The following is a 16,360-nucleotide window of genomic DNA, read 5'->3' on the forward strand; positions in this document are numbered from 1 at the left end:
GGCCCTGGGTTCGATTCCTCAGCACCACATAAGCAAAAAGAAAAAAAGCCGGAAGTGGCCCTGTGGCTCAAGTGGTAGAGCGCTAGCCTTGAGCTGAAGAGCTCAGGGACAGCACCCAGGCCCAGAGTTCAGGGCCACGACCGGACCCAAAAAAAAAAAAAAAAAAAAGAAACATTACAGACATTATCTCATTTTTCTATATAGCATGGTATTGAGCAAGGTAGAAAGTAAACATGTTTTTCACACAGAGCTAAAGTCATTGATTATAGAGTGAATGAGTCAGGAAATAGTGAGACACACAAAACCATTCTGTTCATTTGTTCCACACGTAAAGAGACAGAATAAAAGGAGAAACATGAAATACATGATAGAGATATTGATAGATGGATAGATGAATAAAAAGAGAGAGAGAGAGATGATAAACATAAACAAAATTGACATGGATGAAGATAATATAGACATATCAGCACAAATCTTTAACTTTCCTCTCTCTGAAAAGCCCAAATTTAACAGTTGCCTGCTATAAAAATCATGTTCAGTCACCTATCTGGATCTGTTACTCAGAATTTTATAAAAGGGTAACATATACAAGAAAGAAGTATTGTTTCAACAAATCAAAGAAAGGTTGGATACACAGGATTGCATTTAACTGCAGAGCTTTTGCATGCCAAAGGACATAGCTATCAAGATAAGTAGAATCACCCCATTAATAAGTGGGCTAAAGACTTAAAGAGAGACTTCTCTGAAGAGGAAATAAGAATGGCCAATAGACATATGAAATGTTCAACATCTCTGGCCATAAAGAAATGTAAATCAGGGGCTGGGAAGGTGGCTCAGTGGTAGCGTGCTTGCCTCGCATGCATGAGGCCCTAGGTTCGATTCCTCAGCACCACATAAGCAGAAAAAAAAGCTGGAAGTGGTGTTGTAGCTCAAGTGGTAGAGCACTCACCTTGAGCGGAAGAGCTGAGGAACAGCGCCCAGGCCCACAGTTCAAGCCCCACAACTGACAAAAAAAGAAAAAAAGAAAAGAAAAGAAATACAAACCAGGCATTGGTGGCTCATGCCTGTAATCCTAGCTACTCTGGAGGCTGAGATCTAAGGATCACAAAGGCAGCCCAGACAGGAAAGTCTGTGAGACTCTTATCTCCAATTAACCACCATAAAGCTGGAGGTGGCGCTGTAGCTCAAGTGGTAGAGCACTAGCCTTGAGCTGAAGAACTAAGGGACAACACCCAGGCCCAATGTACAAGACTCATAACGGACAAAAAGAAAAAAAATGAAATGCAAATTGAAACAACATTGAGATTCCACCTCACCCCAGTTAGAATGGTCATTATGAAGAAATCTAATAACAATAGATGCTGGCAAGGATGTGGCCAAAAGGGAACACTACTACACTGGGAATGTAAACTTGTTTAACCATTCTGGAAAGCAGTATGGAGGTTCCTCAAAAGACTCCACATAGAGCTCCCCTATGACCCATCAATCCCACTTGTGGGCATTTATTCAAAGGACCACAAACAAGGCCATACCAAAGCTACCAGCACAACTATGTTCATTGCAGCATTATTTTCCATAGCTAAGATATGGAACCAACCCAGATGTCCCTCAGTAGATGAATGGATCAAGAAAATGTGGTATATATACACAATGGAATTCTATGCTTCCATCATTTGTAAGGAAATGGAAAGACTTTGGGGAAAAATCATATTAAATAAAGTGAGCCAGACCCAAAGAAATACATGCCCCATGGTTTCCCTCATTTGTAATAATTAGTATATATCTAGGATACCAGAGGATCACAATAGCTCAATAGCTATGTACAGCTGGGCACTGGTGGCTCATGCCTGGAATCCTAGCTACTCAGGAGGCTGAGATCTCAGGATCATGGTTCAAAGCTAGCCTGGGCAAGAATGTCCATGAGACTCTTTTTTTTTTTGTCAGTCATGGGACCTGAACTATGGGCCTGTGCACTGTCCATCAGCTCTTTAGCTCAAGGCTAGTGCTCTACCACTTGGCCACAGTGCCACTTCCGGCTTTTTCTGCTTATGTGGTGCTGAGGAATCGAACCCAGGGTCTCATGCATACAAGGCAAGCACTCTATCACTTAGCCACCTTCCCAGCCCCCATAAGACACTTATCTCCAATTAACCAACAGAAAATCGGAAGTGTCACTGTGGCTCAAGTGGTTGAGTGCTAACCTTGAGGTGAAGAGCTGAGGGACAGCACCCAGGCCCAGAGTTCTAGCCCCACGACGGAAAAAAAAAATAGCTATGTACATATAACCATATAAGATGGTACTAATGGAAATGAACCCCAAGATATGGAAACAAGAGGTTTTGTTGTTGTTGTTGTTGTTGTTGTTATTGTTGTTGTTGTTTTTAATGTACTGTGTGAAGTTATTTCTTTTCTTTTTCCATAGGTTTATCCCCTCTTGTCACTGTTTTTTATTTTTGTACCCTGTGTCTTGTATATATGTTTATTTGATTTGGGGAAGGGAAGGGGAACAACAAAAAGGTGAGACAAAGGACAAAGGGTGAACCAATGCAACAGCGATACTCACAAGACAATACATTGGAACTTAACTTTACAACTTGGGGTGGAGGGGGAAATTGGGGGAGGCAAAGTGGGAGAAAAATGAGGGAGGGGATAACAATGTTCCATCAGAAATACACTCATTACCTTACGTATGTAACTGTAACTCCTCTGTACATCACCTTGACAATAAAATTAAATTTTAAAAAGAAAGAAATATTGTTTGATATAGCAAGCAAAGTGTTCTAGTTCATCTTGTACTGATATAACAGTATTGTACAGACTGATAAGCTATAAAGAAGAGACATTAATTTCTTCACAATTTTAGAGTCTGGGAATTCCAAAATCATGGTGTCAGCTTCTGGTGAGGTTCTTCTTGCAGCGCCATCTCATGGCAGAAGTGCAAAAACACAGGGAAGAACAGAAATAGTATGAATTAAACTCTTTTTTTGGTCAGTCATGGGGCTTGAACTCAGGGCCTGGGTGCTGTCCCTGAGCTCAAGGATAGTTAGTAGTGCTCTACCACTTTGAGCCACAGCACTTCTTCCAGTTTTCTGGTGGTTAATTGTATATAAGAGTTTTACAAACTTTCCTGCCCGGGCTGGCTTTGAACTTTGATCCTCAGATCTCAGCCTCCTGAGTAACTTTGATCCTCAGATCTCAGCCTCCGTGAGCCACCAGCAAGGGTTCTAACTCATTCTTTTATAAGGAGTTCACTCCCATGATAGCAACATTAATTCATTCATCAGGATAAAGACCTCATGACTTAAACAGTCCCAAAAGGTCTTACCTGGGCTAGGAAGGTGGCTCAGTGGTAGAGCGCTTGCCTTGCAGGCATGAGGCCCTGGGTTCGATTCCTCAGCACCACATAAGCAAAAAGAAAAAAGCCGGAAGTGGTGCTGTGGCTCAAGTGGTAGAGCTCAAGTGGTAGAGCGCTAACCTTGAGCTGAAGAGCTGAGGGACAGCGCCCAGGCCCAGAGTTCAGGCCCCATGACTGGACCAAAAAAACACCACCACCACCAAAAGGTCTTACCTTCCACTACCATTGCACTGGGGGGTTGTGATGATTAACCCTGATTGTTAACTTAATTGGATTGGCAGACATCTAGAAAATTACTAAACGTATCTCTGATTGGGTCTGGGGGTTTTCCAGACACAATTAGATAGTGACGTCACAGGTCTAGTTAATTATTTACTTAGGGATTCAAAATGTAAATAGACCACTGAAAGGAGCTAGAACTTGGAAGGCAGGGCCTAGATGAAGAAGGTATATCACTCTGGATGTGACTTTGAAGAGTAAGTCTTGTCCTGGCCCCTTCCTGTAATACTCTGTGCTTCCTCACTTCCGTGAGATCAACAGCCTTCTCCTCTTTATACTCACTGCCTCCTCATACCCAAAATAATAAAGCCATTCTGAACTTTCAGGACCTGTGAGCAAAAATAAATCCTAAAACAGTACTGGGTATGTGGCTTAGTGGTAGAGTGATTATCTAGCATGCATGAAGCCCTAGGTTCCATTCCTCAGTACCACATAAACAGAAAAAGCTGGAAGTAGTGCTGGGACTCAAGTGGCAGAGTGCTAACCTTGAGCACAGAGAAGCTCAGGAACAGTGCCTAGGCCCTGAGTTCAAGCCCCAGGCCCAACAAAAAATTTAAAAAAGAATGGTTTTCTCAGGTACTTGTCACAATTTTTTTTTTCAATCATAAGGCTTGAACTCTGGGCCCGGGTGCTGTCCTTGAGCTCTTCAGTTCAAGGACAGTGCTCTACCACTTGAGCCACAGAGCCATGTCCAGTTTTCTGGTGGTTAATTAGAGATAAGAGTCTCACAAACTTTCCTGCACAGGCTGGCTTTGAATTATGATCCTTAGATCTCTCAGCTCCTGAATAGCTAGGATTACAGATGTGAGCCACCAGCACCCAGCTATTGTCACAATATTAAGGAACTAACAACCACCTATGATATTTTTGAGAGACAAATTCAAACTATGGCAAATTAAGACTGCATTTTTCAATAAAGATTTTCATACCACAAAAGAAAAGGCTAAAAAGAATATGATAACCCGTTCATTTCACAGAAGAAAAACATGAGGCTGACCAATGCTGTATAATATAGTTGTTAACAAAAATTTCATGTAACCTAACTCCTAAGCTAGGGTCCTTATTTCTTTCTAACACAGGAATAATGGTCCAATGACTCACACTTCCAGACAGCATACAGGTGTCCATCTACCATAACACTGGCAAACCCTTTTTTCCTCTTTCTAGTTGTATAATAAAGTACTAACTCATATGACCCAGTTTTCCCAGACACTATACTCTGGCCCTCAGAATATTATACTTCATAAAAATGACCCTCTCTCCCTCACCCCCTCCCCACCCTGAACCTTGGGCCATGCTCAATAGGACCTCTAGGGAACAGAGTCTATGTAGCTGAGGTCAGTGGGTCACAACAAAAACCCTGCACATGGAAGCTTGAATTTTCCTGGATGACAACACTTCATATGTCCCACATCCTTGTTGGCGAATTAAGCGGTGTCCATGTGATGGCTGGAGAGGCCAGCTGGCAGTTTCTGTGTCATGTCCTGTGGACTTAATCCTATGTGAATTTCTTTCCAGGTGGGTTGGGTTTTGTTATGGTTGTTGTTGTTTGGTGGTACTGGGGTTTCAGCTCAGGGCTTCACACTTACTAGACAGATGCTCTACCACTTGAGCCACACGCTAGTCCTCCTTTACTGATTTTTTTGGGGGGGTCCGGTTGTGGGGCCTGAACTCTGGGCCTGGGTGCTGTCCCTCAGCTCTTCAGCTCAAGGCTAGCACTCTACCACCTGAGCCTCAGTGCCACTTCTGGCTTTTTTTTTTTTTTTTTTTTTTGCTTATGTGGTGCTGAGGAATCGAACCCAGGGCCTCATGCATGCAAGGCAAGCGCTCTACCACTGAGCCACCTTCCCAGCCCTCCTTTACTGGTTTTAATCAATATTAAGGCTTGCATCTTAATTGCTCCCCCAAGCTTGTGTGTTTGAAGGGTTGATTCCCAGGTGATGGCAGTCCTGGGAGGTGGTGGGAAAATTAAGGAGCTAGGGCCTCATTAGAGAAAGTTTGAGGGACATATCTTAAAGGGTATATTGGAACTTATGTTCCTTCCTCCTCTCTCTCTTCCTCCCCCCCCCCTCCCCTCTCTGGTCTCCATGAAGTGAATAGCTTTACTGCACCACACACTCCCCACAATGATGTTCTACTTCATCATGTGTCCAAAGTGTTGGGGGTCAAGTAACCAAGGGGTAAAATAAGACTTTGCGCCTTATAAGTTGAGTTTGCCACAGGAATGGAAAGCTCACTAATACCATCTGCATGCTAATCACATTATTTCAAATACTGACAGCTTGCTATGCTGAGAATTATTGGAAGCTGCCTCAGAATCAAGGTCCCTCTAACTTTATCTAGTTTTTCTACCCTAAGTACAGGGAAGGACTGTCTCTGGAAGGCCCTTGCATGCATTAACATCAGAACTACAACAGAAAACACAGTTGCCTCCTATCTTCTCCCTGACAGCTCATTATCCTTGCAAAGAAGACTCAAGAATATAGCCACATTTTGTTATGACTACTTTGTTATGACATAATGTCTGTCCCTTGGATTCATCCACGTTCTGAAGAAAATAATTTTGCAAAATAATTTATCATTAGCTCCATTCTTTTACTAATAATCATTTTTACCCTTCCAAATAGTCATGGTTCAAGCTGAGTATTGGTGGTTCACACCTGTAATCCTAGCTATTCTAGAGGCTGAGATCTGAGAATCATGATTCAAAGCCAGCCAGAGCAGTAAAGACCATGATACTCTTATCTCCAATAAACTGCCCAAAAAAAAAAAAAAAACAGAAATGGAACTCACATGCTAGAGCACCAACCTTAAGGGACAATGATCAGGGACAGCACCCAGGCCAAGTTCAAGCCCCAGGACTGGTATTAAATAAATTTTTTAAAAAATAGAAGATGTTAAACCAAAACTCTTCAGTCTGAGGGACCTCTGAAATATTGTGATTTATTGAGCTATTGAAAATACTAGACAAAAAAATTATTAAGAATCACAACAACCAGTAGCAGGGCTAGGTAGCAGTTGGAAAATGTCTGCTAAACCGAGAGCAGCAGATGCTGTATAAAATTTTGTGGAAAGAAATAACAAAATATTTACATTGAACCTACATTGGATACATTGAAATTAGGGCTAGGTTAGAATTAGGGGTAGGGTTAGGAATGCAGTTAGGGTTGATCAGGGGTTAGGACTAAGTTTAGAATTAGACACTAGGTTGGGGTTAGGTTTAGTGGGTAGATTAAGGTAAACTTTTTTTGGGGGGGATCCAGTTATGGGGCCTGAACTCTGCGCCTGGGCGCTGTCCCTCAGCTCTTCAGCTCAAGGCTAGCGCTCTACCACTTGAGCCACAGCACCACTTCCAGCTTTTTTCATTTTGCTTATGTGGTGCTGAGGAATCGAACCCAGGGCCTCATGCATGCAAGGCAAGTGCTCTACCACTGAGCCACCTTCCCAGTCCCTAAGCTTTTGAGTTAGCATAAAAATGAAAATTAGGTTTAGGTTTAAGCTTACCATTAGGAATAGCGTATTAAAAATGGGTATTGTTGCCGGGCGCTGGTGGCTCACGCCTGTAATCCTAGCTACTCAGGAGGCTGAGATCTGAGGATCGCGGTTCAAAGCCAGCCCGGGCAAGAAAGACCGTGAGACTCCTATCTCCAATAAACCACCAGAAAACCGGAAGTGGCGCTGTAGCTCAAGTGGTAGAGCGCTCGCCTTGAGATGAAGAGCTGAGGGACAGCGCCCAGGCCCAGAGTTCAAGCCCCACGACCGACAAAAAAAAAAAAAAAAATGGGTATTGTTTTCCAAAGAAAAATACTATTTAGAGAAATAAAAGTAAACTTCCCTAGGTGTTATGTTGTAAAGCCCTTAAAGTCACTCAGCGAGGCTTGTGCATGGATGTAGTCCCAGGTCATATTTTGCTTTAAAAGGTAGCAAATAAGCCAGGTGCTGGTGGCTCATGTCTGTAATTCTAGCTACTCAGAGGCTGAGATGTGAGGATTGAAGGCAGCCTAAACAATAAAGTCTATGAGACTTATCTCCAATTAACCACCAGAAAACTGGAAGTGGTGCTGAGGCTCAAAGTGGTAGAGCACTAGTCTTGAACAAAAAAGGCCAGGGACAGCCAAGTGCTGGTGCCTCACGCCTGCAGTCCTAGCTACTCAGGAGGCTGAGATCTAAGGATCACAGTTTAAAGCCAGCAAGGCCAGGAAAGGCCGTGAGACTCTTATCTCCAATAAACCATCAGAAAAACTGGAAGTGGCTCAAGAAAAAGAGTGCTAGCCTTGAGCTAAAGAGTTTAGGGACAGTGCCCAGTAACCAGAGTTCAAGCCCCATGACTGATGAAAATAAAAAGATCAGGGACAATACAGATGAGTTAAAAGGGGGAAAAAAAAAAAGAAATATATATATATATATGTAAATATATATGTTATATATATAATATATATAATATATATAATATATATATATGTAAATATATATATATGTAAAGGAAAACAATGTTATAGTTAGGGTTATATTTATAATTAGGTTAGGTTCAGATTAGGTTCAGATTAGGTGTGGATTTTGGTTAGGTTTAGAAGTCCAATAATCTTGTGTTTGTTGTATTTCATAGTGTATACCATATGTTTTCAAATACTTTCTGCCATACAATAAAGGATTTGGCCTTCATTGCTGGTTCTTCAGAAGGAGATATAATTGGAATTTCCGGAGTCACTGGTGTGTCTGTTATTCAGGAACCCTTGGATCACATTTGGGTTTATTCTAAGAGATGAGATGAGTCAGGATGGGGTCAGTCATCCACGAAAATAGCTATCCATGTGATTAGAAGTTTGGAGCTTTGAGCTAGCCTGACCTCTAGAGTGGAGATCAGTTCAGTTACCTGGTTAATGATTCAATCAATCACATATACCTAGTGAAACACCAATAAAAATTCTACACACAAGCATGGTGGAAGTTCTAAATAGATTGCTAAGCAGCAGGTGCCATTTCTTTTTATTTTATTCTTTTATTGATTTATCTGTGCTGGCATGAATGTTTATCACTCTGTCAACTAGTCCTTTGATCTGTAATCTTATTCACGAAATAAAATACAAACTTTCTTTAGCATTAATATAACAAGACATTAATCTTTATGGGAAACTATTAGGGATTTTAGTAACCCACATATCCTTGGTTCCCTGGGAAAAGGTTTATTGATTTTTCTAGCCCTTGCTGTTAATGCCTGATGTTTGGCAATGGAGTCTCAGCTAGTCTGCACAGGGGAGCTGTCTCCATGATCAGCATAATTACTATTGGTTTGCACAATATGCACCACACTACTGGTACTTACACTCTTAAAAGATGATTAGACTAAGCTATTTTTTCCCCTCTCACTGCTGCAACAGCTAAATTCATATACACAGGCAACATTGCTCCCCTTCTGAACCCAGAATATAAAGTGGGAAAATGCAAAGTCATTTCCAAAAATTCGTTGTAGAAAGGTCACTGAGAGGTTGCATTCCTGGTGATAGAACCATTGTAATATACACAGAAAGAAGGCATGACTTTCTGAACATCAGGCTGTCCTTATCCCTATCTTTTATCAGATACTTTATTCTCCCTTTCATCTTTTTCAATGGGAATGTAATATTTTCTATTCATTAATGTTATGTATTTCAAGGTTACCAGAAATAATAAAGGGCTTTATGTTGGGTTGGATAAGTTGTTGAGACACCAAAAGCCAGCCTGGAGAAATGAGAGGACCTGACAAAGGAACAGAAAAGCAAGAAGGTACATAGCTGGATAGTTACATCCTTTGGGAAGGGTGATCATTTTGGCTAAACAGCCGTTTCCTGAAATAGAACCTTTGTATTCTTGGGACTGGGTCTTCTTGGGACTGGGTCTACTTGAGTCTACACATACCACCTCAAAGAGTCCTGGCCCCATATAATGATTTTTTGAACTACACAGGCAAAAAGGGATGTTTTCATAAGCAGATAGGAAACTGTTTGGGGGTTAAGAGTGGTGGTGACAGAGCATTATGGTTCTGCAGGCCTTCAAAAGGTCTATCAGGGAACAGCATTCATTTATAGCAGTCAGGATGCAGTCTAGAATCAGCTTAAGTATCTAGCTCAGTTCCACCTTTTTAAAAATATTTTCTAATTGATTAAGTGACTTTGAGCTCAACTCTGAATGATAATTAGCCTATGTAGATGTCACCTCACATTTAGTTTTAAAACTGAAAGAGGGAACCTAGAACTAGCAAAAATAATCTCATCTTGGCTTCTGTGTAACTAACATACGTGAGCAAAAGTGCTCAAGCCATTATACTGTCAAACACACATAGACACATTTAAACATTATGTATGAACAAGAAACTAAACCTTTTATGTCCTAGACTAACACCTGGAAAGGCCTTTTTTTTTTTTTTGGCCAGTCATGGGGGATTGAACTCAGAGCCTGGGCTGTCCCTGAGCCTTTCTGTGCTTTTGAGCCATAGCACCACTTCCGTTTTTTTCTGTTTATGTGGTACTGAGAAATTGAACCCAGGGTTTCATGTATGCTAGGCAAGCACTCTACCAGAGCCTCATCCCCAGTCCTCCTTTTTATTGAAACATTCTTGTATCTTTAATACCAACAAAAAATACTTTCTTCTGCCTACGCAAATATCCAAATCTGTAAGGTACTAGCTACTTTTGTTTGACAGTACAGTGGCTTAAAACACTGCTTTTTCTATCACGGCTAGTGCTCTACTGGAGCCACACCTCCAATCTAGCTTTTTTAGTGGTTAATTGGATATGGAGTCTCAAGACATTTCTGTCTAGACTGACTTTGGCTTCATAGTCAGATCCCCAAATCTCAACTTCTTGAGTAGCCAGGATTGCAGGCATACAACTGGAATCATATAGTTTCTCCTACCAGTAATGACAGGCTTGCGTACTGACTCTGTACTCTTCTGCTAAGGGTAGTCCTCAACCACTTGAGCCTCAGCCCTACTTCCAACTCTGGTAGCTAACCAGAGGTCAGTCTCACAGACTTTTCCTGCCCTAGCTGGCTTCGAACCATGCTCCCTAGGTCTAATTTCTGAGTAGCTAGGATTACATGCATGAACATGGGTGTTGTCATTTTCATTGCAAAACGTGATGTCATATACTACCATAATCTAAATAAAGTGGAATATAATCTCTGTAAAGCATGAGTTAAGAGGGACAGTTGATGAGGAAAGGTTATCCTGGAAATAATATTCTAGAAAAGTATTTGGTGCTTTTCACTTCAAGAGATTTGTGTACAAGATCACATGGAATTAGTGTCAATGGGCAGTAAACCACCGAAATCATTGCAACACCAGAACTTAGTGTTAGAAAAATCTTAAGATATAATGAGCTGGGTAAGTGCCCATACTATTGCTGGATACCCCACCCCATCCCTAAAGGAGCTTGAATCAAACACTGCTTTAATCACCTACAATTCTACTACAGGCCAGCACTAACATTCTAGCATGTTTGTTTAGGAGTTGCTTTCTGTATACTTTTTATCATGAAATTGCAACTCATGTACAAACTACTTTTTACTGAAAAATATTCCTATTTTGATGACTACCCATATGTACTTTTATTTCTGCATGTTAAGACATTTACAATTTAGAAAATTGGCTATCTGTAGTTGATTCACTTGTGCAAAATGAGGATTAGATCTCACAGACTTGCTCCAGTAAAGGAGTTACTATGGCTTAGGTGTTTGGGTCTATCCCCCAAAAAGCTATTTGAAATCCTTCCAAGAGATGGTTTTAGGTGAGGACTTGAGAGGTGATTAGGACATGAAGGATTAATGTGTTTACAAAGTAGAAGAAAACTCACTTTCCTCATCTACCACATGAAAACCAACAGGACAGTTATCTAAGAATCCAGAAACCTGAATAAGGTACATCCATAATCTGGTCCCTTGATCAGACTTCCAGTCTCCAAATCTATTGTCCAAACCACACTGTACTCCTTTTTAGTTGCTGGAATAGACTAAGGCCAGATTCAGACTTCAGCATGTACATCCTTTATGTTCCAATGGCTGTTCCAACCTGGCTTTATGGCTTCTGTTCTATTTTGCCATCAAAGTCTAAATTTTCACCGAGGATTTTCTATTAATATACAAAGCATCTTACCCTGTGCTGTGATATGGAAGAAAACAGCTCCTGATACTTGGGGGCAAAAGTATTTTCAGGGAAATTGGCCTAGTGGTATAGTACTTGCCTAGCATGCATGAAGCTCTGGGTTCCATTCTTCAGTACCACATAAACAAAGAGCTGGAAGAGGCGCTGGGGCTCAAATAGACTGCTAGCATTGAGGAAAAAGAAGCTCAGGGACACCACCCAAGCCCTGATTTCAAGACCCAGGACCATGGGCTGGGAAGGTGGCTCAGTGGTAGAGCACTTGCCTTGCATGCTCGAGGCCCTGGGCTCGATTCCTCAGCACCACATAAGCAAAAAGAAAAAAAGCCAGAAGTGGCACTGTGGCTCAAGTGGTAGAGCACTAGCCTTGAGCTGAAGAGCTGAGGGACAGCACCCAGGCCGAGTTCAGGCCCCACGACCGGACACCCCCCCAAAAAAAAGACCCAGGACCAGCCCCCACCCCCCTAAAAAAAGAAAGCTACTGCAGCTCCCCTGACTTTCTGCCAGTCACTAGGAAATTCCATCTAGAAATATTTTCCTCACAGGACCTACGCAGTAAATTCAATTAATAAGATTTTATTGCTGTGATCAACTCACTTGAGTACAAGCTGAGCTTCCTGAGGTTCTGTACCATTTAATTAAGAAAATATGTAGTTTAAGAGCATTCTGACAGGAATAGAAAAAATTCACCTATGGGGCTGGGAAGGTGGCTCAGTGGTAGAGCGCTTGCCTTGCATGCATGAGGCCCTGGGTTCGATTACTCAGCACCACATAAGCAAAAAGAAAAAAAAAAAAAAGAAAAAATTCACCTACTAGCCAGCACCAATGGGTCTATCCTGTAATCTTCACTGCTCAGGAGGCAAGATCTGAGGACCATAGTTCAAAAGCCAGCCCCAGCAGGAAAGCCAATTAACCAGCAAAAATCCATTAGTGGAAATGTAGCTGAAGTGGCAGCACACCAGTCATAAGCCATAAGGCCAAGGCCCAGTACCAGTATACACTGATTAGCTGTATCAGAATAATATAGGTCCTGCTGTACCAACTGAAAATCAATCATCCACAGCCTGTCTTGATGGAATATATATTCCATCAAGACATATGTCTATGTATTCAAAATTAGTTGCTAGACCTAACTACTACTCAGTCAGTGCTCCCTGCTATATTATGTTTATTCTGCAAGCTTCCCTCTATAAAATGTGCCAAATGCTAAGACCACAATCTGAGCAAATGCAGGGCTGACCTCCATTATCTTTTTCAATACATTTACTTTCACTGGCCCAGCTCAAGGCAACAAGTTAATGACTCTGAAGATTGTTAGGTATTCAAAATAGAAGGCACTTCACATAATAAAACAAAAGTTAAAAACAGAACTAGTATTTACCAAACTTCTATAACCAATTAACTAGTCATGTTAAGCATAAGTTGAAGGCTTCTTGAATTTTTATTTTATATACAAATATGGTCTTTCATTGGTCGTGAAGTCTTGGATAGTCCATTCACTTAGTCCAACTGAAAAAGAAAAAAAAAGGAATCATTTTAAAACACTGCAAATTGCAACTTGATTCACAAATACTGGCTCACTGCAAAATATTTACACTACCTACTATAATTACTAAGAGCTAAGTAGTTCAAATACCCACTTCAGAATGTAACCTTAAGCACTGTCAGTCTCTTTCCCTCAAAGACTTTCCCATGTACAACAGTACTGTACCAAATGCTCAGAATAACTATTAAGTAACCTGAGAAAATAGGGCTAGGGGCCAGCACCATTCACTTTAACATTAACATAAGTCATTAGGTACTCTAACATTAGGCATAAACTTAAAGACACCTTGCCATCACTACTGCAACTGAGATCTCTCCCATAACAACTTACATCCACTAACTACAACACAAAGGCACTTTTTAATAGGCTCTCCTTGCTACCATATTCCAAATAATATAGAAGTTGGTAACTTTTCAAGAACCATGGGAGCAATTTAGTATCCACTGTTTTTTTTTTTTTTTTTTTTTTTTTTGTCGGTCGTGGGGCTTGAACTCTGGGCCTGGGCGCTGTCCTTCAGCTCTTCAGCTCAAGGCGAGCGCTCTACCACTTGAGCTACAGCGCCACTTCCAGTTTTCTGGTGGTTTATTGGAGATAGGAGTCTCACGGTCTCTCCTGCCCGGGCTGGCTTTGAACCGCAATCCTCAGATCTCAGCCTCCTGAGTAGCTAGGATTACAGGCGTGAGCCACCAGCGCCCGGCTTATCCACTGTTTTTTTAAAAGCCAAGCACTTCATTTTTAGGAGCCAAAGAAGCCTCACAATCAAAGTCATAAAACCATCAAAAGGCAGGCCTTTATAAAGGTCTGGCTGGCCCCAAATCTCCAAGATCATTCATATGACCAAAACCAAGCATGCGAACTACTGCTTAACATTACCAGGTTTTGCAAACCTGTTGGGATTGTAAAACTGCACCGAAAAAAAAAAAAAAAAAAAAAAGAGTCCAAAGTGGCCCTTCACTGCCTCCCCATACTCTTATTTTACTCATCTGACTGCTCGGCGTCATTAATCCTCCACTCACAGCCTAGCCAACCAGCACATCGGAAAATGGCGCTAAGCCACCCCGGCGGCGACCTCACGGAGGAAGAAGACGGAGCATGGCGCCGGCGGACGCCTACCTTAATGAAGCCGATGTCCTTCGCATACTGGCGGAAACACTGCCGGCACATGTTGAGCCCGTACTTCCGGATCAGACCGTGGCGATTAGAGCACACGCGGCTGGGGGGGGGGGGGGGGGAGAGTGGAGATGGTGTGTTTCGTGCAAGTGGCAGGCATCACAGGACCCCCGCCCCTCCCGCGGCCGGGCCGGGCCGGGCCTAGCAGCCCCACCGCAGCCTCGTCATGGCGGCGCCGGCCGGTCGGCCTCCCCGCCGCCGCCGGGCCTCCCGAGGCCTCCTCTACTTGGGATTCTCAGAAGCCTCAAAACCCTCAGTCCCTTTCCCCCAGAACCACACGCTGTTCCCTCACCAAGAGCGAGATCCCTGGCCGAATTTTCGGGGGTGACTCCAGTACAGCTGCTGGTGACCCATCTTGCTTCCACAGGTCCAACGAGGAAAAAGGAGAGAAGGGCTACACGCATGCGCTCTTCAAACTTTTCTTTTGAGACAATTTACCCAGAAGGCAGCGCTGGAACGTAACGCGTGCGCAGTGAGACCACACTGTCCCGGAAGTGGGGGAGGGGGGAGAAAGGGTTCAATCCGAGCCAGGTTGGGCGGGCCCACGGTGACGTCAGCGGCGCTGAAGCTCTAGTAGCTTTCTGCCGCGGATCCGCCCGCCGGGCGCGGTGGCGCGCGTCTGTAATCCCAGCTACTCGGAAGGCTGAGCCCGGAGGATCGCTTGAGTCCAGGAGTTCTGGGCTGCAGTGCGCTATGCCGATCGGGTGTCCGCACTAAGTTCGGCATCAATATGGTGACCTCCCGGGAGCGGGGGGACACCAGGTTGCCTAAGGAGGGGTGAACCGGCCCAGGTCGGAAACGGAGCAGGTCAAAACTCCCGTGCTGATCAGTAGTGGGATCGCGCCTGTGAATAGCCACTGTACTCCAGCCTGGGCAACACAGCGAGACACGGTCTCTTTTGCTTTTCGGGGATGCAGATAAACAGACAAACCGCCTTATTTATTACGATGCGGCAGGAAAACGAAACACGCACCCCGAACGACGCCCTTTAACTTCTACTCACAAACGACGCCAGCCAGAGGGCACACTGACCCCTACCGGACACACGCAGACCGGCAGCCGCAATAACCTGCACTTACGACGTTCACGCGCTGGGGGGCGCCCGCACCACCCCAGCACATACACTCCACACAATTGCAAAACTCTCAAACACCTCTTTTAATTCAACTTGAACGCAAAACTTCTTTCACCTACATTATTGCTAGGATTCTTCCGCAAATCATTGACACTATGATCTAAGAATAACAATATAAAAAAACAATATAAAACATGTTATAAAATATGAAAACAGACACCTCAACAAAAGCAGGGGGGGTGGGGTAGGGAAACCTCGTGGACGTTGCACCATAGTTTACTGATGAGCTTGAGACCCTAGGTTCCATCTCTGCCACCAAGTAGGGGTATACAATGAATCACTGTGAATTCATCTTTTTTACAGCTACATTCAGATCTGTCTCTGCAATCATTGTTACTAACATGTAATGAAAGAAACAGGATCTGAGATGTGTTTGTTTTGCTGGTTGGTCCTGAGGCTTAAACTCAGATCCTGGGCACTGTCCCTGAGCCTCTTGTGTTCAAGGTTCTACCACTCTTTGTGCTCAAGGCTAACACTCAGCCACAACACCACTTCCAGCTTTTTTTTTTGAGTAGTTTATTGGGGATAAGAGGCTCATAGACTTTTCTGCCCAGGCTGGCTTTGAATCAACATCCTCAGATCTCAGGGTCCTAAGTAGCTAGGGTTACAGGTATGAGCCACATGCACCTGGCTGGGTCAGAGATTTAAAACTCAGATATGACCTCGAATTCTGCCCTTAGCTCTTGAAAATCTGTACAAATACAAAACAATTCTGTCAGAGTCCTTTCCACTTTCTACTTT

General features: G+C 43.0%; 1 protein-coding gene across 1 annotated transcript; it reads right to left on the reverse strand.

The window, feature by feature from the left end:
- Window positions 1-13,186: 13,186 nt before the first annotated feature.
- On the reverse strand, window positions 13,187-14,887 carry Rps29 (ribosomal protein S29). Its single transcript, XM_070027521.1, has 3 exons — window positions 14,777-14,887; window positions 14,428-14,527; window positions 13,187-13,277 (listed from the first exon to the last, which is right to left on the reverse strand). The coding sequence occupies exons 1-3, from the start codon at window positions 14,836-14,838 to the stop codon at window positions 13,269-13,271; spliced, it is 171 nt and encodes a 56-aa protein (XP_069883622.1). The 5' UTR covers window positions 14,839-14,887; the 3' UTR covers window positions 13,187-13,268.
- Between the last annotated feature and the right edge of the window lie 1,473 nt (window positions 14,888-16,360).

Source organism: Dipodomys merriami, unplaced genomic scaffold, assembly GCF_024711535.1.
Source record: "Dipodomys merriami isolate MVZ:Mamm:240054 unplaced genomic scaffold, mDipMer1.0.p SCAF_1, whole genome shotgun sequence".
NCBI classification, from domain to species: domain Eukaryota; kingdom Metazoa; phylum Chordata; class Mammalia; order Rodentia; family Heteromyidae; genus Dipodomys; species Dipodomys merriami.

Coding starts and splice junctions, on each gene's coding strand:
- Rps29 (XM_070027521.1), bottom strand. CDS start 14,838: ATGGGTCACCAGCAGCTGTACTGGAGTCACCCCCGAAAATTCGGCCAG. Junction 14,528..14,776: donor GGCCAGGGATCTCGCTCTTG/GTGAGGGAACAG, acceptor CCCCCCCCCCAG/CCGCGTGTGCTCTAATCGCC.